This window comes from Myxine glutinosa, chromosome 7 (assembly GCF_964187855.1).
Source record: "Myxine glutinosa chromosome 7, kmMyxGlut1.1, whole genome shotgun sequence".
Taxonomy (NCBI): domain Eukaryota; kingdom Metazoa; phylum Chordata; class Myxini; order Myxiniformes; family Myxinidae; genus Myxine; species Myxine glutinosa.
In genome coordinates, this window is record NC_136267.1 from 189,997,201 (window position 1) to 190,022,755 (window position 25,555).

The 25,555-nt window shown below is 44.7% G+C and overlaps 1 protein-coding gene across 1 annotated transcript in view; it reads left to right on the forward strand.

The window, feature by feature from the left end:
* The first annotated feature begins 6,543 nt into the window (after positions 1-6,543).
* The window catches only part of LOC137430930 (dual specificity calcium/calmodulin-dependent 3',5'-cyclic nucleotide phosphodiesterase 1A-like), a 400,001-nt gene continuing 380,989 nt past the window's right edge, over positions 6,544-25,555 (forward strand). Inside the window, exons 1-2 of the mRNA XM_078782637.1 lie at positions 6,544-8,539; positions 22,524-22,550. Coding sequence (XP_078638763.1) covers positions 8,439-8,539; positions 22,524-22,550 — 128 coding nt within the window. The 5' untranslated portion in view covers positions 6,544-8,438. The remainder of the gene's footprint in view (positions 8,540-22,523; positions 22,551-25,555) is intronic.

Here is a 25,555-nt window from a genome sequence, read left to right on the forward strand (position 1 = left end):
GCACATGGGAACCAGGTGAGACAGGTACGTTCCTATCGTACGCCCCCCCCCCCACCAGGTAACCTACATGGCCCCTCCCTTACCCCTTACTGTATCCACAAAACACAACACTACCCATAAACATCTACTTTACAAATCAACAAACATCCCTACTGTCTTCCCCGTTCCTCCCATAAACCAAATTCGTCTTCTCTCCCTCCTAACCAATCAAATTTGCCATTTTCAACTCTCATCAAAATTTGCCATTTTCAACTCAACATCAAAATTTGCCATTACCAATTCAACATCAGTCCCTCCTAGGGAGGGAGAGATGGAATCACCCCAATGTCTCATCCACGTCGTGATGCGTCTCACAAATCCACACAGCAATCTCATTTCCTGCAACAAACAAAGAAAACACAGGTGTGGAGTCATCATCATCACCACAGGTAAGTGGCTGCGTATGGTGCGACAGGTTCATCAATCCTAACTATTTCCTAAATGACTTTACAACTTTACACTACCCGGGGTCTTTCTCCGGCCAAACCATTGGCCCTCTTACACTATGGGTTCTAAAAACCAATTCCCATTGGCCAAACTGTGGTGCTTTTCAATTTGGGGTCTCACTCCCCCGATTCATCTCCCGGTGCCCTCGCACAATTTCTGGGCTGTGGCGTGTACCTCTCCCAGTGGGTCTACCCACCTGCACACCTCCACCACTGCAGTTGCCTCCGAGCTTACCTGCTCCTTACCCTAACCTAACTACCAGGGGAAGGCCCTCTGGCACTCTCCCCACTCGGTGCCCTCTCTGGCACTGGGCTGCCCGATCCACACCCGGGATCCTCAGGCACCCACTCACAACTACCCGGCTCCCAGAGCCCACCTGCGGCCTCACCTGGCCGACATCCTCACAGTGGTGGAGTGCCCAACCAACTACACACACTAACAGGCTACACGCCCAGCCATTTCCACAACACTAATGCACCCATTCACAACACCATTCTGCAACCGCACCACAAATGCCAATATCCAACCACAACTTACCTGTACCCTCTACCTAACACTTACACTACCCGCCCCGGGTACTCGTGAAAGGGGTCCACTCTTCCCCCATCCACACCTTCGCACCATGCACACCACTCCGTACCACTCACTCCAACTCTCTCCACACACCTGTATTTGCACACCTGTGCTCTCACACCTGGTGCCACCTGCACCCTTCTCTCCCCAAGCGCATTCGCGCTGATCCACACACTCACTACTCATACACTGCTCCACACACCTGTCCAGTTGCACACCTGTGCAATCACACCTGTTCAATTCTCACAAACACGGCATCATCTCAGCTAACTACTCCCTTCTGAAACTTGCGCTTCCCAGTCGTCCCTTTAAGCTATTGCGCTCCCTCGTCATTATCATCCACACTAATCTACCTGCGTCCCTACTACAGGTATCAGTCACTAACTAAACTTAACGTCACCTAATGTCAATCCTCGCTAGATCCCTACACACCATATCCTAACCCACCCGGGCTAGTTTTCACTGCCATACACCCCATAAGCTATTGCTCCTTTGCCCCCCACCATGGGAAGGGTGGCAGGGATGCCCCCCTTACCCACCGGGCCCATCGCTCACTACCAATTTTGCACATCAAATTTCAACAAATTAAAAATTTGCCAATCACTGCCCATCATCTGCCAATCACTACTGCCAATCCTTTGCCAATCATCAAATTTTGTTTTTCTCTAATTTGGGGTCCAAAACACTAACCTCATCACCCAGTCGACTCACTAATACCTCTCGGCGCGCCAATCCCTGTCCAAAGCCCGGCTTCGTAAAGCCAAGCAATGGATGCTGGTTGTTTTGTGCCAGCGGCTGGATGCGTCCGGCACTCGGTGCAGGGACGGGGGCTTACCCGTGCCGAGATCCCACGCACCATCTCGGCACGGAGCCATCCAATGTCCCGCTCTCGACCTGCCGGCACGTCTCACCAAAAAGTGGTCGCCATGACGACCCTTTCTATCGGGCTGCCAGCTCCGCCTAGTGGAGCACGGACGCGGCCGTTCAAAGCGAGGCCCGGCACGCACCGAGGGCCTGCTTCGGCTAAAAGTCGCTCTAACCTCTAACCCGTGTAACGTAGATGCTTCACCTGGACGCTTACACCCCGCAGCCCGTTCCTTGCTCACACATCCAGCTGTGCCCATGCTCCTCGTACCCTTCCTTACACACCCAGGTACACCCATTCCACTCACAGCCTTGGTCACACACCTGACCACCGAACACTTTGGCACACACTCGTTGCTCGCACCCCTCACCAATACACCGCTTCGCGCCCCCTCCTCGGTCACCTCCTCTGTGACAATCACAGGTGTGCCCTCATTCGCACACCCAACCACGTGCCTCACCACCAACTCCAGCGTGCATTCCCACTCACGCTCTACCATTCCAGGTGTGCATCCTTCCATCCCAGGTGTACATCCTCGCTCACCTGTCACAACTAACTCACGCTCCTTGTCACTCTCACTACTCTCACCTCCATTCTTGACAACGCACTCACCCTTACTCTTGACAGCGCACTCTTTCCTCGTGCACCTGTCCGTCACACACCTTTCTCGCGCACACTCTCCCGTTACACCCTCTGTAACACTCACCACACCGCGCTTCCACGTGCTCCCTCGCACACGCGCTACGACCGACTCACTCTCGCCAGCACCCACACTCCTTGGCACACACTTTTTCCTCACACACCCCAGAGTCGGACTTTCTTGCACACCTCCTTTTTCGCACACCAGACCTGTCGCACACCTCACCAACGGCCTCTCACGAACACCCGGGTCCATCTCGACCCCCAAGCTTATTAAATCCCCTGGCGCATCATACGCACGACCATATTGGTCACCACTTACACCGGGTCCTCTTCCTCTTCGCTTCTCCTCCATCACCTGCGAATCCCTCATCCGGTTAATGAGCACATCATCACGATCCGAACACAGACTCTGGACCAATTCTTTTACCTCCTCTTTTATCTCTTTCTTATCCTCTCTCCGTCGCTTTTTAATTTCACTCATCCCTTCTTCCACTTCTTCTAATTTGTGCTTCACCTCTTTTATTCCCCGGTACGTCTCCTCAAGCTCGTCCTCCAAGGCTACCTTGACCGTTTCCATGTGCGTCCTCACCTGCCGGTCCTTCGTCTCCATTACCTCTACCACCTCGTCCAACCTCGTTGTCAGTCCCTCACGTACCATCTGACATTCCCTCTTCGTCGCTACCAAGTCATTTTTTAGGTCATTTTGTGTCGCTTTTAAACCTCCTATTACCGCTGTGTTCTTCTTTACCTGGTCCGTTAGTTCTTTTTGTCCCTCCGTCAGCTGCTCCACCTCCTGCGTCAGGTCCTCTATGCCCCCTTGTAACTTTACAGTCCCCTTTCTCACCTCCTTCTCCATGCGCTCCTTACAGTGCCTCACCTCCTCGCGCACTCCTCCGACCTCCTCACTCACTCCTCTTCTGATCTCCTCTCCCATCACTTGCATCTCCTGCCCAGATGCCACCCTCATCTGCTCCATTTCCTCCCTGTGAGCATCCAATTTCGTTTCTACCCCCATTCTGACCCCCTCTATCTGCTGCTCCATTTGTTTAACTTCCCTTTCCGCTTGGTCCCTCATGTCCCTCAATTTGCCTTCCATACTGTTTTCTAACCCCTCTAACCCATTTTTCACTCCCTCTATCTGATTCTCCTGGGCAGCCATTCTATTTTCTACCCCCATTAACCCATTTTTCACTTCTTTTATCCCGTTGTCTAACCCCTCACCGGTACCCCTCGCTTCGTCCCTCATTACCCCCAATTGCTCACTCTGAGCCCTCGCTTCGTCCCTCATTACCCCCATTTGGCCCTCCAATCGCTCACCCTGAGCATCCATCCGGTTCCCCATTCTGTTTGCCATTTCTTCATTATTCTGGGCCATAAGGGCCTTCATTTGTATAAAAAACAAGTTCCAATCCACCGGGGGCGCTGCCACGGTCGCCGGCGCGGTGACCAGCGAGGCGCCATTTTGCGTGCTTGCTACCCTCGCTGTTTCGCTCTCCTCACGTGTCTCAATTTGGTCCTGGACCGACCCTGCTTCACTCTCCCCTACCGGACCCCAGCCGTCTTGATCCGCCATAGCGCGACTTGCAAAATTCGAGTTTCGTAAAACAAATCCAATTTTTTTTTTTTTTTTCGTTATAATTTCGGCGAGCGCAGTAACCGCGGGACCGCGCTCCGAATCGATTCGGTCGAGCGCCGTACGTGCTCCGAATCGATTTTCCCTCCCAAAATTTGGGCCTAACTAATTTAGTCCCGGGTCCGAATCTCACTCCTCGACACCAATTGTTACAGACACGACTTTGATGTTAAGGTGGGCCGAGCGGAATGGCCGTCGTGTCCGCACAAATTACCCGATTATACTCGACGTTGACGAAGTCGCGTTACGCTGGCTCAATAAGAAAAAGAAGACACCCGGCTGGATTATAATGACAGACACCAATGTTTCGATTCTCAAGTATATTCGTACGGAAAGGTTAGATTACAGGGGCTAGAGGTATATCACAGGAAGACAGGCACTTAGACACACTCTTATATTGACCCCGGACAGACGACAGATAAACGGGACAACGGCTGACTCACACGGGGGTTGATGGCAAGGAAAGGCAGATAGCGATGGCTCAAGGTGCACTCTTGGCTCAAAGCAGGGTACAGTCCGGTCCAAAGATGCGGGGAGGTCACAGCGCTCGGAGGGGACGTTCTTTCTCAGGCGGGTCTTTCTCTCCCAGCGATCGCAGGCAACGTTCTTTCTCAGGCGGGGCGCCTCTGACTCAGCGCGCGCAGGTACTTCTTTCTCCAGCTGGGGGCGCATCTCTCTTTACTTCCGGTAAGTCGCCACGTATATCCGGCGGGGAGTGACACGCCCTCGGCTCGCTAGCGCCGCCCCAGATGGAATCGGTCCGCCCTTCTGATTGGGTGCGGGGGGTTACCAGGCTCCGCCCTTGAGGAGGAGCTGACAGCCAGCCCCTCCGAGGTAACCCCGTGGAGCGCGTGGTCAATGGCGCTAATCGAGCCGGTGTGAGGACGCATCCTCCCCCGCGCCGCCGCCATCTCCTCTGTTGTTGTTGTAATTGTTGGGGAAGAAGATGGAAGGAGGTATGGGAAAGGTCCTAAACTCACTACTGACGCCATATAATCACATTCTGGTGCAACGAATAGTCAGAATTAATGGAAACGAGTCCTTAACTGACATAGATTAAGAATAACTAGCAAGATGTCCGAAAGTTGTCTACGTGTGGTGCGGTGGACCTGGGCACGACATTTAATGGGGGAATAAGGGGAAGGTCGGCTCTACTGAGTGTTATTTACATGCAATGGGACTAGGGAATGGGGGATTGGGGAAAGTTGGGGAGTATTGGAGAAATAGGGGAATATTTACAAGCGGATATGGAGGCCAAATTCCATATTCGCAACAATATACTTCAGCGATCGACAAATCTGTTTTGGTCATGTGTTAATATACCTCAGCGATCGCCAAATCTGTTTTGGTCGTGTGTTAATATACCTCAGCGATCGCCAAATCTGTTTTGGTCGTGTGTTAATATACCTCAGCGATCGCCAAATCTGTTTTGGTCGTGTGTTAATATACCTCAGCGATCGCCAAATCTGTTTTGGTCGTGTGTTTATATACTTCAGCGATCGACAAATCTGTTTTGGTCATGTGTTAACATACCTCAGTGATCGCCAAATCTGTTTTGGTCGTGTGTTAATATACCCCAGCGATCGCCAAATCTGTTTTGGTCATGTGTTAATATACCTCAGCGATCGCCAAATCTGTTTTGGTCATGTGTTAATATACCTCAGCGATCGCCAAATCTGTTTTGGTCATGTGTTAATATACCTCAGCGATCGCCAAATCTGTTTTGGTCATGTGTTACTATACCTCAGCGATCGCCAAATCTGTTTTGGTCGTGTGTTAATATACCTCAGCGATCGCCAAATCTGTTTTGGTCGTGTGTTAATATACCTCAGCGATCGCCAAATCTGTTTTGGTCGTGTGTTAATATACCTCAGCGATCGCCAAATCTGTTTTGGTCGTGTGTTAATATACCTCAGCGATCGCCAAATCTGTTTTGGTCGTGTGTTAATATACCTCAGCGATCGCCAAATCTGTTTTGGTCATGTGTTAATATACCTCAGCGATCGCCAAATCTGTTTTGGTCATGTGTTAATATACCTCAGCGATCGCCAAATCTGTTTTGGTCATGTGTTAATATACTTCAGCGATCGACAAATCTCAAATCATAATTTTATTTGGGGTCCAAATGTCCCGTGAGGTCGTCCCGTACTTTGCCTGCTCGTCATTTGCAGTGTGATAATTAATTCCATGCCCACTCTGTAAGACTCTTCTTCTTCACGCAATAACAACTTCTTGCTTCCAGACCGTGCAGCGTTTGGTCACAAATATACATACATAATCATATACGTTTGCTCCATTATAATAAGATTAATAATATCTCAGCTGTCAAAGCAGAATTGTCCTCAAATTATGTTTTCTAGTTTTTCTGTGGGAATGATTTTTTGTTTTTCTGCGATAATTTTTTTTAGTTTTTCTGCTGCAATTTCTTTTTTGGGCTTTTCTGTGGTAATTTGTTTTTTTTGCGGTAATTTATTTTGCTTGTTTTTCTGCATTGTTTTTATTACTTGCACAATCGAAGATTTTTCAAGTACGTATATTGGTCGGTTGTGTTTGTGGTTCTGTCTGTCTGTCTGTCTGTCTGTCTGTTTGTTTGTCTGTTTGTTTGCTTGTCACCGACCTACAGGTCACATTTTTCAACCGATCTTCACGAAACTTCACCAAATGGTAGAGTTGGTCAAAAGCAAGAAGCCTATTGTTTTTGGGGTCAAAAGGTCAACATAGGCCAAAGGTCACCAAATTTGCTAAATTTCTAAAATCCTCAATTTTCATGCGATTGACTTGAAATTTGAAGACCACTTGCATATCTGGTCACTAAATTCAACCACCAAGTATTTTTGACGTCAACATAGGCCAAAAGGTCAACATAGGCCAAATTTCTAAAATCTTCAATTTTCATCCAATTGGCTTGAAATTTGAAGAGGACTTGCATATCTGGTCACTGAATTCAACCACCAAGTATTTTTGAGGTCAACATAGGCCAAATGGTCAACATAGGCCAAATTTCTAAAATCCTCAATTTTCATCCAATTGACTTGAAATTTGAAGAGGACTTGCATATCTGGTCACTGAATTCAACCACAAAGTATTTTTGAGGTCACCATAGGCCAAAAGGTCAACATAGGCCATCATGTATCATTGGAAAACTTTTGGGGGAGGGCATATTTTGCAAGTATCGTGCTACGTATGACGTCTTCTTGTTTTTATTTATTCTGTGGTAATTTTTTTTCCTGCGGCAATTTTTTTTCTGTAGTAATTTTTAAAAAGTTTTTCTGTGGTGATTTTTTTCTGCGGTAATTTTATTTTTAGTTTTTCTGTGGTAATTGTTTTTCCTGCGGCAATTTTTTTTCTGTAGTAAATTTTTTTTAAGTTTTTCTGTGGTGATTTTTTTTCTGCGGTAATTTTATTTTTAGTTTTTCTGTGGTAATTTTTTTTCCTGCGGTAATTTTTTTTCTGTAGTAATTTTTTTTGTTTTTCTGTGGTGATTTTTTTTCTGCGGTAATTTTATTTTTATTTTTTCTGTGGTAATTTTTTTTCCTGCGGTAATTTTTTTCTGTAGTAATTTTTTTTGTTTTTCTGTGGTGATTTTTTTTCTGCGGTAATTTTATTTTTAGTTTTTCTGTGGTAATTTTTTTTCTGCAGTAATTTAAAAAAAAAAAGTTTTGTGTGGTAATTTCTTTTTATTTTTTTCTACGGTAAATTGGAGGGCATCGAAACGATTTATGGCTTTTTTCACCAGTCAGGGTCAACTTTGTACATATTTTCTCATCGAGTTTCGTCGCGCGGTCGGTGTATGCAGCTTTCAATTAGGCATTCGTCCCATGTGGACAAGAAGCCTTTGCAGATGTTGATCAGTTTTGATCAGTTTTGATCACTTTTATAACTGCCTTCTGAGTGCCTTTCACAGGTTCAACGTCTCCATTTGCTATCGCTACTCGTGCCACACAGCACGCAGCCCCCACCGCGTCGGCCATCCGGAGCCCCGGCATCGTCCCACGGCGGAACGCGCGTTCGCCTCCCCAGAGCGTCTTGCAGAAGCGACGCGTTCGCGATACCCGCCGTCACCGGTCAAACACCCGAGTGCAGGTCGGCCGTACGCGAGACGTCCGGCCAACGAGACCGGTCTGCGACGGGGCGGGTCGTCGGGGGAGGGCTCCCGCTCTTCGGTGCGAACGATCGCGGACGGGCGGGGGGCGAAGAGACGCTTCGACTCTGAGCTTCCTCCTCTCAGGACACACGGTCATGGAGTCCCCGACTAAGGAGATCGAAGAGTTTGAGAGCAGCTCGCTGAGATATCTACAGCCCGAACAAATCGAGAAAATTTGGCTGCGCCTCCGGGGATTGTAAGTATTGCAGCGTTTTGTTTGCTGCAGTGAATTCGTCCGTTGAAATCTTTGTGATTTTACATTTCCTAAAAGAACCATGAAGTCTGTTTATCGACTTCTATTTAGAGCTGATGATAATATTGATGTGTTAAACCTTGCTTCCATATTTATATGTCTTTATTTCATTCTAAAATGTAAACATAAATATCTTTATGAAAACTAATAGTAAAACAAATATGACATGAACTATTGACAGACAACGGGAGTTCTAAAAATTGCTTCACTTAATATCGGCAACCGATGCGGCACCTGCTGATTAACGATCCGAGTGGCACTAATTACCTGGTGAGAAATCATAGCCCTGCTGCTGCTGCACAGCACCTTCACCTTTTTAACCTATTATAAGGTAAATCATAGCCCTGCTGCTGCACAGCATCTTCACCTTTTTAACCTATTATAATGTAAATCATAGCCCTGCTGTTGCTGCACAGCATCTTCACCTTTTTAACCTATTATAAGGTAAATCATAGCCCTGCTGCTGCACAGCATCTTCACCTTTTTAACCTATTATAAGGTAAATCATAGCCCTGCTGCTGCATGGCACCTTCACCTTTTTGACCTATTATAAATCATAAATAGTCATAGCCCTGGTAAATCATAGCCCTGCTGCTGCACAGCACCTTCACCTTTTTAACCTATTATAAGGTAAATCATAGCCCTGCTGCTGCACAGCATCTTCACCTTTTTAACCTATTATAAGGTAAATCATAGCCCTGCTGCTGCACAGCACCTTCACCTTTTAAAAATATTATAAGGTAAATCATAGCCCTGCTGCTGCACGGCACCTTCACCTTTTTAACCTATTATAAGGTAAATCATAGCCCTGCTGCTGCACGGCACCTTCACCTTTTTAACCTATTATAAGGTAAATCATAGCCCTGCTGCTGCACAGCATCTTCACCTTTTTAACCTATTATAAGGTAAATCATAGCCCTGCTGCTGCACAGCACCTTCATCTTTTTAACCTATTATAAGGTAAATCATAGCCCTGCTGCTGCTGCACAGCACCTTCACCTTTTTAACCAATTATAAGGTAAATCATAGCCCTGCTGCTGCACAGCACCTTCACCTTTTTAACCTATTATAAGGTAAATCATAGCCCTGCTGCTGCACGGCACCTTCACCTTTTTAACCTATTATAAGGTAAATCATAGCCCTGCTGCTGCACAGCATCTTCACCTTTTTAACCTATTATAAGGTAAATCATAGCCCTGCTGCTGCACAGCACCTTCATCTTTTTAACCTATTATAAGGTAAATCATAGCCCTGCTGCTGCACAGCATCTTCACCTTTTTAACTAATTATAAGGTAAATCATAGCCCTGCTGCTGCACAGCATCTTCACATTTTAAACCTATTATGAGGTAAATCATAGCCCTGCTGCTGCTGCACAGCACCTTCACCTTTTTAACCTATTATAAGGTAAATCATAGCCCTGCTGCTGCACAGCACCTTCACCTTTTTAACCTATTATGAGGTAAATCATAGCCCTGCTGCTGCTGCACAGCACCTTCACCTTTTTAACCTATTATGAGGTAAATCATAGCCCTGCTGCTGCTGCACAGCATCTTCACCTTTTTAACCTATTATGAGGTAAATCATAGCCCTGCTGCTGCTGCACAGCATCTTCACCTTTTTAACCTATTATGAGGTAAATCATAGCCCTGCTGCTGCTGCACAGCACCTTCACCTTTTTAACCTATTATAAATCATAAATAGTCATAGCCCTGGTAAATCATAGCCCTGCTGCTGCACAGCATCTTCACCTTTTTAACCAATTATAAGGTAAATCATAGCCCTGCTGCTGCACAGCATCTTCACCTTTTTAACCTATTATAAGGTAAATCATAGCCCTGCTGCTGCACAGCACCTTCACCTTTTTATCCTATTATAAGGTAAATCATAGCCCTGCTGCTGCACAGCATCTTCACCTTTTTAACCTATTATAAGGTAAATCATAGCCCTGCTGCTGCACAGCACCTTCACCTATTTAACCTATTATAAGGTAAATCATAGCCCTGCTGCTGCACAGCACCTTCACCTTTTTAACCTATTATAAGGTAAATCATAGCCATGCTGCTGCACGGCACCTTCACCTTTTTAACCAATTATAAGGTAAATCATAGCCCCGCTGCTGCACAGCACCTTCACCTTTTTAACCTATAATAAGGTAAATCATAGCCCTGCTGCTGCACAGCATCTTCACCTTTTTAACCTATTATAAGGTAAATCATAGCCCTGCTGCTGCACAGCACCTTCACCTTTTTATCCTATTATAAGGTAAATCATAGCCCTGCTGCTGCACAGCATCTTCACCTTTTTAACCTATTATAAGGTAAATCATAGCCCTGCTGCTGCACAGCACCTTCACCTTTTTAACCTATTATAAGGTAAATCATAGCCCTGCTGCTGCACAGCACCTTCACCTTTTAATCCTATTATAAGGTAAATCATAGCCCTGCTGCTGCACAGGCATCTTCACCTTTTTAACCTATTATAAGGTAAATCATAGCCCTGCTGCTGCACAGCACCTTCACCTTTTTAACCTATTATAAGGTAAATCATAGCCCTGCTGCTGCACAGCACCTTCACCTTTTTATCCTATTATAAGGTAAATCATAGCCCTGCTGCTGCACGGCACCTTCACCTTTTTAACCTATTATAAGGTAAATCATAGCCCTGCTGCTGCTGCACAGCGTCTTCACCTTTTTAACCTATTATAAATCATAAATATAGTCATAGCCCTGCTGCTGCACAGCACCTTCACCTTTTTAACCAATTATAAGGTAAATCATAGCTCTGCTGCTGCACAGCATCTTAATAATAATAATAATAATTCATTTATTTTGTATAGCGCTTTTCCAGAAGCCCAAAGGCGCTTTGACAGAGTGGAAAACATAATGCATAACAATACATGAAAACAACAATTGCAAAAAGACAAGAATCAAGAAAACAAACAGCAGCGATATACGGCATATATATAAGACAAGAATCAAAAAGACAAGACAAGAATCAATAGGGAAATATTTAAAGCAAAAGGAGGGAGAAGGAGAAGAGATAGTCAGGGGTTAAATGCTGTGGGTTGAATGTTGAATGCAGCGTTGAACAGGTGGGTCTTTAGTGATGTTTTGAATGTGGTGAGTGAGGAGGAGTCTCTGATGGTGTGAGGTAGTGAGTTCCAGAGGGTGGGAGCAGCGATGGAGAAGGCCCTGTCCCTTTATCTTCACCTTTTTAACCAATTATAAGGTAAATCATAGCCCTGCTGCTGCACAGCACCTTCACCTTTTTAACCTATTATAAGGTAAATCATAGCTCTGCTGCTGCACAGCATCTTCACCTTTTTAACCAATTATAAGGTAAATCATAGCCCTGCTGCTGCACAGCATCTTCACCTTTTTAACCTATTATAAGGTAAATCATAGCCCTGCTGCTGCACAGCACCTTCACCTTTTTAACCTATTATAAATCATAAATAGTCATAGCCCTGGTAAATCATAGCCCTGCTGCTGCACAGCACCTTCACCTTTTTAACCTATTATAAGGTAAATCATAGCCCTGCTGCTGCACAGCACCTTCACCTTTTTAACCTATTATAAGGTAAATCATAGCCCTGCTGCTGCACAGCACCTTCACCTTTTTAACCTATTATAAGGTAAATCATAGCCCTGCTGCTGCACAGCACCTTCACCTTTTTAACCTATTATAAGGTAAATCATAGCCCTGCTGCTGCACAGCACCTTCACCTTTTTATCCTATTTTAAGGTAAATCATAGCCCTGCTGCTGCACGGCACCTTCACCTTTTTAACCTATTATAAGGTAAATCATAGCCCTGCTGCTGCACGGCACCTTCACCTTTTTAACCTATTATAAGGTAAATCATAGCCCTGCTGCTGCACGGCACCTTCACCTTTTTAACCTATTATAAGGTAAATCATAGCTCTGCTGCTGCACGGCATCTTCACCTTTTTAACCAATTATAAGGTAAATCATAGCCCTGCTGCTGCACAGCATCTTCACCTTTTTAACCTATTATAAGGTAAATCATAGCCCTGCTGCTGCACAGCATCTTCACATTTTAAACCTATTATAAGGTAAATCATAGCCCTGCTGCTGCACAGCATCTTCACCTTTTTAACCTATTATAAGGTAAATCATAGCCCTGCTGCTGCACAGCATCTTCACATTTTAAACCTATTATAAGGTAAATCATAGCCCTGCTGCTGCACAGCATCTTCACCTTTTTAACCTATTATAAGGTAAATCATAGCCCTGCTGCTACACAGCACCTTCACCTATTTAACCTATTATAAGGTAAATCATAGCCCTGCTGCTGCACAGCACCTTCACCTTTTTAACCTATTATAAGGTAAATCATAGCCATGCTGCTGCACGGCACCTTCACCTTTTTAACCAATTATAAGGTAAATCATAGCCCCGCTGCTGCACAGCACCTTCACCTTTTTAACCTATAATAAGGTAAATCATAGCCCTGCTGCTGCACAGCATCTTCACCTTTTTAACCTATTATAAGGTAAATCATAGCCCTGCTGCTGCACAGCACCTCCTCCTTTTTATCCTATTATTAGGTAAATCATAGCCCTGCTGCTGCACAGCACCTTCACCTTTTTATCCTATTATAAGGTAAATCATAGCCCTGCTGCTGCATGGCACCTTCACCTTTTTAACCTATTATAAGGTAAATCATAGCCCTGCTGCTGCACAGCATCTTCACCTTTTTAACCTATTATAAATCATAAATAGTCATAGCCCTGGTAAATCATAGCTCTGCTGCTGCACAGCATCTTCACCTTTTTAACCAATTATAAGGTAAATCATAGCCCTGCTGCTGCACAGCATCTTCACCTTTTTAACCTATTATAAGGTAAATCATAGCCCTGCTGCTGCATAGCATCTTCACATTTTAAACCTATTATAAGGTAAATCATAGCCCTGCTGCTGCTGCACAGCATCTTCACCTTTTTCACCTATTATAAATCATAAATATAGTCATAGCCCTGGTAAATCATAGCCCTGCTGCTGCACAGCATCTTCACCTTTTTAACCTATTATAAGGTAAATCATAGCCCTGCTGCTGCACGGCACCTTCACCTTTTTAACCTATTATAAGGTAAATCATAGCCCTGCTGCTGCACAGCACCTTCACCTTTTTAACCAATTATAAGGTAAATCATAGCCCTGCTGCTGCACAGCATCTTCACCTTTTTAACCTATTATAAGGTAAATCATAGCCCTGCTGCTGCACAGCACCTTCACCTTTTTATCCTATTATAAGGTAAATCATAGCCCTGCTGCTGCACAGCATCTTCACCTTTTTAACCTATTATAAGGTAAATCATAGCCCTGCTGCTGCACAGCACCTTCACCTATTTAACCTATTATAAGGTAAATCATAGCCCTGCTGCTGCACAGCACCTTCACCTTTTTAACCTATTATAAGGTAAATCATAGCCATGCTGCTGCACAGCACCTTCACCTTTTTAACCAATTATAAGGTAAATCATAGCCCCGCTGCTGCACAGCACCTTCACCTTTTTAACCTATAATAAGGTAAATCATAGCCCTGCTGCTGCACAGAATCTTCACCTTTTTAACCTATTATAAGGTAAATCATAGCCCTGCTGCTGCACAGCACCTTCACCTTTTTATCCTATTATAAGGTAAATCATAGCCCTGCTGCTGCACAGGCATCTTCACCTTTTTAACCTATTATAAGGTAAATCATAGCCCTGCTGCTGCACAGCACCTTCACCTTTTTAACCTATTATAAGGTAAATCATAGCCCTGCTGCTGCACAGCACCTTCACCTTTTTAACCTATTATAATGTAAATCATAGCCCTGCTGTTGCTGCACAGCATCTTCACATTTTAAACCTATTATAAGGTAAATCATAGCCCTGCTGCTGCTGCACAGCACCTTCACCTTTTTAACCTATTATAAGGTAAATCATAGCCCTGCTGCTGCACAGCACCTTCACCTTTTTAACCAATTATAAGGTAAATCATAGCCCTGCTGCTGCACAGCATCTCCACCTTTTTAACCTATTATAAGGTAAATCATAGCCCTGCTGCTGCACAGCACCTTCACCTTTTTAACCTATTATAAGGTAAATCATAGCCCTGCTGCTGCACAGCACCTTCACCTTTTTAACCAATTATCAGGTAAATCATAGCCCTGCTGCTGCACAGCACCTTCACCTTTTTAACCTATTATAAGGTAAATCATAGCCCTGCTGCTGCACAGCACCTTCACCTTTTTAACCAATTATCAGGTAAATCATAGCCCTGCTGCTGCACAGCACCTTCACCTTTTTAACCTATTATAATGTAAATCATAGCCCTGCTGTTGCTGCACAGCATCTTCACATTTTAAACCTATTATAAGGTAAATCATAGCCCTGCTGCTGCTGCACAGCACCTTCACCTTTTTAACCTATTATAAGGTAAATCATAGCCCTGCTGCTGCACAGCACCTTCACCTTTTTAACCAATTATAAGGTAAATCATAGCCCTGCTGCTGCACAGCATCTCCACCTTTTTAACCTATTATAAGGTAAATCATAGCCCTGCTGCTGCACAGCACCTTCACCTTTTTAACCTATTATAAGGTAAATCATAGCCCTGCTGCTGCACAGCACCTTCACCTTTTTAACCAATTATCAGGTAAATCATAGCCCTGCTGCTGCACGGCACCTTCACCTTTTTAACCTATTATAAGGTAAATCATAGCCCTGCTGCTGCACAGGCACCTTCTCCTTTTTAACCTATTATAAGGTAAATCATAGCCCTGCTGCTGCACGGCACCTTCACATTTTTTAACCTATTATAAGAACCAGGAGCGAGATACGTGTCACGTCATCGTGCTTTCTCCAGAGGCCAAAACTATTTTCACCAATGTCGTCGCATTGGCTCATGTTACATTAATTACCATTTGATTGTGTTTCATCGAGAGAGAGATGGACAAAAACACAGGAAATATCCAAATAATTCCTCCCATTCCCGATTTTAAGATAGAGAAGCAAATAGAGACAGGAAAAAAACAAATAATTCCTCCCATTCCCGATTTTAAGATAGAGATGGACATGGAGACAGCATGTAGATCATCATCTGATAAGTGTCCATCGTCCAGAATTTGTCGCTTCAATATCATAACCTCTAAAAACAGTGGATTCACAAAACTAGTGGTGCGTGAAGGTCATCCAAAAAGAGAGAGGGGGGGGGGGGGGGGAAGAGGAGAGTAAAAGAGAGAGAAAGACGAGAGGGAAAGAGGAGAGGGGAAAAAGGGGGACAGAGAGAGAGAGAGAAAGATAGGGGAAAGAGGAGAGGGAAATAGAAGGAAAGAGAGAAAGAGACTTCTCCTGACAAATCTCAAACTCTTACGATGTCTCTCCGAAAAGACCGACTGGACAACCCTCCCATCGACTTTCTGAATAATCCTCTCCAAGAAGTTCTGTCACTCAAGCTTTTGGGTCTCACTATCTGCCATGATCTTTCCTGGGAAAACCACATTTCAAATCTGGCCTCCAAAGCCAGTCGCCAACTGGGCATCCTCCGTCGTGCGAAGTCCTTCCTTGGCACACCTGAGCTCCTCACCACATATAAGGCTTTCAACCACAGCTCAATGGAATACTGCTCTCCGCTCTGGGCTGGTGCTCCTGCCTCACACCTACCTCGTCTTCACGCTGTTGAAACCAAAGCGTTCAGAATCATTGGAATCTCCCGCGATGAAGCTAACTCCAAGGGCCTTTCACTCACTCACCGCAGGCAGGTTGGTGGTCTTTCTGTCTTCTACTGACTCCTCTCCGGCCTTGCTCCCCCAGCTCTCTCTGGGCTCTGTCCCCCAAATATTCCTACAGTTCGCACAAGATCTGCCTGCAACCCTCCTATGGTTAAACTGCCAAAATCAAGACTCTCTGCTCACCTTCACTCCTTCACTCCTTCATTCCTCTTTTCTCCCACCTCTGGAACAAACTCCCTCAATCTCTTCAATCCCACTCCTCCCTCCAGGTCTTTAAAACAGCTGTTCACCACCATCTCTTATCCTCCCCCATCCAAAACCTTGATCTTTTCTACCCTCGCTAATTTCACCCCAAATCCACTTTTTTGAAATACCAACTTCTTTCCTGGAAGTCCTTGGTGTCCTTGTGTTTATACTTCTCCCACCCCCACCCCCATTCCCACGCCGCCTCCCCCCAAGCCCTCTCCCTCCCACACATTCCCGATGTCCCTGCTCTCAAATGTTGTGTTTATGTGCTTCCCCTTCCCTCCCCATCTTGTCTACCGCTCCCCTTTTTATAGACTTTGTTTGTTTGTCTGTTTGATTTGTTTGTGTGATAAATGTTAGCTCTTTCACGAGCCACGATTCTGTATACAAAAAAAAGAAAAAAGAAAAAAGAGGAGAGGGGATAAAAGGGACAGAGAGAAATAGAGGGAAAGAGGAGAGGAAAATAGAAGGAAAGAGCAAAAGAGAAGAGGGGATAAAAGGGACAGAGAGAGAAATAGAGGGAAAGAGGAGAGGAAAATAGAAGGAAAGAGAACAAGAGGAGAGGGAAAGAGGAGAGGGAAATAGAAGGAAAGAGAAAAGAGGAGAGGGGACAAAAGGGACACAGAGAAATAGAGGGAAAGAGCAGAGGAAAATAGAAGGAAAGAGCAAAAGAGAAGAGGGGATAAAAGGGACAGAGAGAGAAATAGAGGGAAAGAGGAGAGGAAAATAGAAGGAAAGAGAACAAGAGGAGAGGGAAAGAGGAGAGGGAAATAGAAGGAAAGAGGGAAAGAGGAGATGGGATAAAAGGGACAGAGAGAGAAATAGAGGGAAAGAGGAGAGGGAAATAGAAGGAAAGAGAGAAAGAGGAGAGGGGATAAAAGGGACAGAAAGAGAAAGAGGGAAAGAGGAGTGGGAAATAGAAGGAAAGGGAAAGGGAGAGGGAAATTGAAGCTGCACATGTTCTCCACGTTTTCAAAGGTCACAATTGTATTTTGTCGAAACTGTATTTATCTTTCGGTGTTTGTGTTTTCGGTTAGGGTTAGGGTTAGGGTTTCGGTGAACCTATAGTGTTTCCCTTGGACGTTTCTCGGTGTTTATCTTTCATTAATTAATCGTTTCTGTTTGTCGCACGTGTTGCGGCCTTGCCTCAGGCTTCCCCTGTCAAAGTTTGTTTCTTCCTTCGCTGTTTTTGCTAGATTTTTAGATTTCCCTTTCTCCCCCAAACTTCCCCGTACATCTACTCTTTGTCTCACGTTTTAACCCCCCCACCCCCAAAAAAACAAACAAACAAAAAAAACAACAACAACATTTATTTCCCATTCTCCACGTGTGAAGTTGTCCCATCATGTGATTCTGCCCACGTGCGCTGTCTCTCCCCGCCCCCATTATCTCCTTGCCTTCCACTTTTCCCCTATTCACATGACTCATGGTTGTCCCTCTCGGCTCCCTAACCCCATTGGTATTTTTGTGAATATAAGATTGTTCTTCACGGTTCTGTTTAAATATGTTTAAACTTTCCCCTGCAGTGTTTTATTCAGTGGTTTATTACAACACGCTGTTTTTCTTCCTATTTAAAAGGCTTTTTTCAATTTCCTCTCCAACTCATTCCATTTCAAAAAAATATTCAATCTCTTATAACTCTAAATCACTACATGCTCTAAATTAACATTCATTCCACCCCTCCTACATCGTTCTGAAACAGATCGCTAACTTGAAAATCACAACAAACCCAATTTGTTATAAATGTTCGTCTTTCATCCATCATCCAATTTCTAAACTCCCCCCTTGCCCCTCCCATCCAAATCTCCCCCATTGCCCATCCCCTCCAAATCTCCCCCCTTTCCCCTCCCCTCCTAAACTCCCCCCTTGCCCCTCCCCTCCTAAACTCCCCCCTTGCCCCTCCCCTCCTAAACTCCCCCTTGCCCCTCCTCCCTAAACTCCCCCCTTGCCCCTCCCCTCCTAAACTCCCCCCTTGCCCCTCCCCTCCAAAACTCCCCCCTTGCCCATTCAAAACTCCCCCCAACCCCTCCCCTTCTAATTTCCCCCCCAACCATCTCTCCCAAATTCTCCCCCCTCACATCTCCTCCTCAAAGCTGCCTCCTCCCCACTTCATCTCCCTTCTATCTCATACCTCCACCTCCCCCAACCTTCTACTTTCCTCTGCCCCCCCCCCCCCCTCAAACAACCCCTCACTGTGCCTCATCCCATCACCATCAAACCTTTCGTCCTCCTCATCCTTCCCTCTCTTGTAACTCTTCTGTAATCTCTGACACACTATCAAATGCTCTCCCTACCTCCCCCTCTCATCCTTCATCTGACCCTAACCCACCCCTCCCCTGTCCTACACCCGATGCTCCTCCTCTCTCCTCATTAACGGTATGGACCTCAAACATCCGGGGCCTTCGCTCAAACCTGATTGATCTCTCCATTCAGGTTGCTTCTGACAATCCAGACTTGATCTACTTAACAGAAACTTTCCTCCTTCAAGATGTCTCTGATTCCTTAATATCTCTTCCTGGTTACTCCCTCCTCCGGTATGATAGACCTGAGCCTCGTCCTGGTGGTGGGGTTGCTATTTTTATCAAAAACTCTTCCTCACTCTCCTTGCACTGCCCTCTCTCCACCCCACCCCCAGGAATACCTCTGGCTACGGCTTCCTCTCCGCTCCCACCTTTTGTTCATATGTGTTCTGTACCGTCCTCCAAACAGTGATGACTCCATTTACATTTCGCTGTCTGACAACATGGACCAACTTCTATCTACTCATCCAAACTCTCTCTTCCTCATATGTCGCGACTTCAACTGTCATCATGCCAGCTGGCTGGGTGTGGGTTCCTCTCTCACCAGCCATGGCACCTCAGCAAAGGACGTCTGCGACTCATTGGGACTGACATAATCTGTCAATTTCCCAACCCAGATCTCAGTCAATGGAGTATCTTCTCTTCTAGACTTGGTTATGACAAACTTCCCTGCAAATGTCTGCTGCTCTTCTTCTGCTCCAATCGGTTCATCTGACCATATGCTTGTTAAAGTGGAAATCTCTCTGGCCATTCTCAGAGAGCCTCCTCAGCACCGACGAGTCTGGCATTTCACTCAGGCTGACTGGCACGGTCTGCAAGCAGCCATCAATCATCTGGACTGGTCTTCCATCTCTACTGCCTCTGACATCAGTTCTTCCTGGGAATTCTTCCAAAGCAAACTGCTCTCTCTCATGCACAGATTTATCCCATCTCGTCTTCAGTTGTCTTACCCTTCCTCCCGTCCATGGTACACTGAATCTTGTGGAGAGGCAGTTGCCCTGAAACAACTTCCCTTTGCCTCTTGGAAGGCTAATCCAACTGAAGGCAATCTCAGTTCCTTCCACCAAGCTGGGATCAAGTGTGTGCATACCCTCAGGAGTGCCAGGAGCACTAACTCTCCACACTCAAGATTGAACTCTCAAACCTGTCTCCTTCCTCCAAATCCTGGTGGCATCTGGTCAAATCCGTTTCTGGTGTTTGTTCCCCCTCAGTCCCCTCCCTTACCTCAAATGGCTACACATTTGACCCCGCACGTGACAAAGCCGAATGCCTCAACTCTGTGTTTGCCTCAAAATATTGTGTCTCAAACCCATCTCTCTCTGTTCCCACCTTTCCCAGTCGAACCCAACTGCTCCTGGACTCTGTGTCCTTCTCTCCTGACAAGGTGGAGAAGTTTTTGTCAAACCTCGACTCTGATTCTGCAACTGGACCAGACGGCATCAGCCCACGGGTCCTAAAATCCTGCTTTCCAGCTCCATGTCACCCTCTCTCTGTTCTTTCCACCCTCTCTTTTACTCATGGTCATCTGCCAGCATCTTGGAAATCAGCAAACATTACCGCTTTACACAAAAAATGTGCAAAAACAGATCCTTGCAACTACAGACCAATCAGCCTGCTCCCAATTATCAGCAAAGTCATGGAATCCATTATTGCTTCGGATCTCAAATCCTTCGTCTTCTCCAATGGCTTGATCACTGATCATCAATTTGGATTCAGACCAGGTCACTCTACTCTGGACATGCTGCTTCTGCTGTATCAACAATGGATGGAGGTCCTCAATGCCAAACAGGAAATCAGAGCTGTCTCCCTTGACATATCACGTGCCTTAAATACGGTCTGGCACCCCGCTCTGCTCACCAAACTCTCATCCTATGGTATCCATGGAAATCTCCACTCATGACTTGCGGACTTCCTCTCTGGTCGGAGGCAACGTGTGGCCCTGAATGGATTTCTCTCATCTCCCCTTCCTGTTCTGGCTGGAGTTCCCCAAGGTAGTGTTCTGGGCCCTGTGCTATTTCTGGTCTTCATCAATGATCTCTCCGACTCTCTGGAAAATCCTCTCTATCTCTTTGCTGATGACTCCACGATCTGCCGCTCCATTCCTCATCCCTGAGATCGGCAGTCTGCAGCCTCCTCACTCTCTGCAGACCTGGATAAAATCAGACTGGTCAAACAAGTGGAACATGTCTTTCAATCCTGACAAATCCCAAACTCTTACTATGTCTCTCCAAAAAGACCGACTGGAAAACCCTCCCACCTACTTTCTCAACAATCCTCTCCAAGAAGTTCTGTCGCTCAAGCTTTTGGGTCTCACTATCTGCCATGATCTTTCTTGGGATAACCACATTTCCAAGCTGGCCTCCAAAGCCAGTTGCCGACTGGGCATCCTCCGTCATGCGAAGTCCTTCCTTGGCACACCTGAGCTCCTCATCACATACAAGGCTTTTATCCGCAGCTCAATGGAATACTGCTCTCCCCTCTGGGCTGGTGCTCCTGCCTCACACGAGCCTCGATTCTGTAAAACAAAAAATATAAATGTATATGTATTTTTTTCTCCACCAATTTATCCTTAGATGACGCTCAATAAATTTCATCTTGATCGGATGAAGTCCTGTACTTGTCGAATTATGACGTCATAATGGAGCCACCTATGACATCATTATTAACATATTTTATGCCCCATGGAGAGTTCTTTAAAAGGAGCCATGTCTCAATTCTTTCTATGCAGCGCTTTGGGGGATATAGAGGAGCAACCTTTTTCAGTTTTCCAAGATGGCGGCTGAAGCACATCCCGATGACATCATTTTTTTTTTCCTCCACCAATTTATCCCTGGATGATGCTCAAGGAATTTAATCTTCACATCTAAATTCTGAACAAATCTGGTATTATTCATTAATTATTAACTGCATTAAAAAATTCGTTCAATTAATAATTTTAATAACTGTTTTGATAATCATAAAATTAGTATTTAATAATATTTAACGAAATTTAAATTAATAAAATTTATAATATTATTATAAATATTATTTCTAATTACTCCCGCCAGGTAGTAATGCATTCGATCGTGTCCGTCCGTCCGTGTGTGTGTGTGTGTGTGTGTGTGTGTGTGTGTGTGTGTGTGTTTGTATGTTCGTGTGTTTGTGAACAAGATATCTGGAAAAGTTCTGAACGGATTTGGATGAAAGTTGCTGGGATGATTGCCCTTGGGATAAGGAAGAATTGATTAGTTTTTGGTGAAGCTCAGGATATTATTCCAGATCCAGGAATTTATTTTGGAAATTTTTTTGGGAAAGATTTTTTCTGTTTTACTGCATTAAAGCTTTTATTCTTATTCTTAAATGATGTTTTTCTTCTCTAATTCCGAGATATATCAAAATAAATTATCTGACAGTTAGGGCCTACTTTCTTTTTCATTTATTGTTTTGGGGAGAGGGGATGTTAAACAAAACGAATTATTCCAACTAAACCCACGGCGGGAGTATGTGCTCTACTGAGGGGTGTTCTAGTTACTATTTGTTATTGGACACAAACATATGCTTTGATTGGTCTTAAATTAACTATAAAGTCACAAGGTGCACATTTGTTTTGTCTTTATTTAATTTCTAAACACATTCTAATACTAGATTTTTGTTCTTTTAGGAGAAAGTACAAGAAAACATCTCAAAGGTAGGAGTTGAAATGGACGATACAAATATTGAATCAACTTTGGTAAATATTCAAAAATATGCATTTTAATCACACTATTTCCTCATATTTCCTCATAATTCGAATGCAATAGCTAAATGTATTAAATGCATTTTCTGTTTTCATGATGATTATAAAAATATGAATAATTAAAAGGATAAAAATGTTTTGCATGTCTGAAGATTCATTGTTTGGCTGCATTGAAAATAAAAACAAACTTTCCTGTGCCTCTGGTTATGCAATTTCATTTAATAAAGGGAATTTAGTTCAACAATATATATGTGGGTGTCTTCTGATACCTCAGGGAGATGGATGCCCCTGCCTTGCATAGCCCCAGGTCACCTGTGAGCAAGGTGTAGTACCTGAAAGCCCTCCTTACTAGGGTAACGGTCCGCCATGCAGTTTAAATGGCACATGGATCTGCACATCTGGTGGATGAGAGTCCAGTCGACTCCAACAGCACTGGCAGAAGAGGGAGAATTCCCCAACAGCCTGCAGAGGGATGGAGAGGAGTAGCGATCCCCGTCTATACCACACACTTACCCGTGTGTACCTGACATAGAAAGGCAATATGATAGCAAACACTCCATCATTGCCCGATGAGACTCGACTTTATACATATATATATATATATATATATATATATATATATATATATATATATATATATATATATATATATATATATATATATATATATATATATATATATATATATCTATCTATCTATATATATACATATCTATATATATATATCTATATATCTATATATATATATATATATATATATATATATATATATATATATATTAGCTTGGCTCGGCTCGCTACGCTCGCCTCACCACGCGTCGTTGCAGAGGAACGGGCTTATTTTAGCTGAGGACAATGACTGTACCTGAGTTGCTGTGTTGTCATGATTTACACCAATCATAATACAAACAATTATTTTGCACAAATTTATTAGTAGTATTTGTGATATTACATTTTAATAAGCAATTTTGGTTGAAGATTTTGGTTGAAAAAAAAACAAAAAAAAAAAACCCTCAGAACCTACATAGGGGGGGGGGGGGGGTGGTAGGTGCAGACTGGAAGTTTGGGATGATTACACCTCACCACCACATGATTTAAAACACCTAACCCCCACGTAATTTAAAATACATCACCCCCACCTAATTTAAAACAACTCAGCACCAAGTAATTTAAAACCCCTCACCACCACGTAATTCAAAACACCTCACCACCACTTAATCAATCAATTAAATCAATCATGGTTTTATTATCAATTCGTCGCAGACAAAGCTGAATTGTGAATGATTTACAACATAACATAAAATACGAGATCATGAAATAAATAAGTCAATAATTTGCAATCACTATAACATACTATAACATATATAATCACCATAAAAAGAGAACCATGACAATTACAACTACATATGGGCAGGGTACAGCCCGAAGTGGAGATCGGTTTCTGAGGTTTGGGACATGGAATGTAGGGACAATGACAGGGAGATCAGGAGAAGTGGTGGAAGTATTGGTCAGAAGAAGAGTGGACATATGTTGTGTGCAAGAGACGAGATGGAAGGGAAGTGGTGTGAGAATGGTGAAGGGTAGGCAGGGACAGAAATACAAGTTTGTGTGGCAAGGGTGCCTGGAGCGCGTGAATGGTGTTGGTGTCCTGTTTTCTGAGGAGTTTATAGACAGCGTGGTGAGTGTGACCAGAGAGAGTGATAGGTTGATGATGGTGAAAATGATGATTGGAAAGCTCTTGGTAAACGTCATCTCGGGATATGCTCCGCAGGTTGGCCGGAGCGATGAAGAGAAGGACAAGTTCTGGTGTGCGATAGAGAAGCTGATGGAAAACGTGAAAGATGAGGAAGTTGTTGTGGTAGGAGGAGACCGAAATGGACATGTGGGAAGGAGTATGGACGGTTTTGAGGGAGTTCATGGGGGTTACGGATATGGTGTGAGAAATGGAGAAGGTGAAAGGATTTTGGAGTTTGCTGATGGAGCTGATTTATTCATTTGTGATACTCAGTTCCAGAAAGAGGATAATAAGCTTGTTACATACACGTCAGGTGGGTCGACGGCAACCGTTGACTACCTGATGGTGCGTAGGCGAGATAGGGGGCACCTCCGGGACACAAAGGTGATCCCGGGGAGGAGGCTGTTTCACAGCACCACTTGGTTGTCTGCGACATAAGGGTGAAAGGTGCGAGGAGAGCTCGGCTGGTGAAGTACCAACCGAGAATGAAGGTGTGGAGGTTGAAAGAGGTGACAGTAAGGGAGGCATTAAAAGAGAGGCTGAGTAGGGTAGAGGATGATGTGGTTGAGCTTGAAAGTGGTTGGATGTCAATGAAAGATAGTCTGTTGTGAGCCGTTGGTGAGATATGTGGATGGACAAAAGGACCACCGAGGCACTCGGAAACATGGTGGTGGGATGATGAAGTTGGAAAGAGGATTGACGAGAAGAGGAAGAAGTTCAAGGAGTAGCAGAAGGCGAAGGGCACGGGAGCAGAAAAAGCAGAGAATGAAAGTTATAAGGCAGCCAAGAAGGCTGCAAATAAAGAGGTAGCAAAGGCGCAGAAGGCATGTAGGAAAAAGGTTCAGAGAATGCTTGGATTCAGAAGAGGGTCAGAGAGCGGCCGAGAAGATAACTGAGAAGGAAGTTGAGGAAGCGATAAAAGCAATGAAGAGTAGAAAAGCGGGAGGGCCGACGGGAGTTATGGGAGATATGTTGAAGGCAGCAGGAAGTTGGTGTGTGAAGAGAATGACAGAGATCTGTAGTCTGGTGGTGAAAGAAGGCCGCATTCCAGTGGATTGGGAACTGAGTACCCTCGTCCCTCTATACAAGGGGAAAGGTGACCCTCTGGAGTGTGGCTCGTACCGAGCGATAAAGTTATTGGAGCATGGAATGAAGGTATTGGAAAGGGTGTTGGAGAGGAGGATAAGGAAGAAGGTGAAGATCGACGAAATGCAGTTTGGAT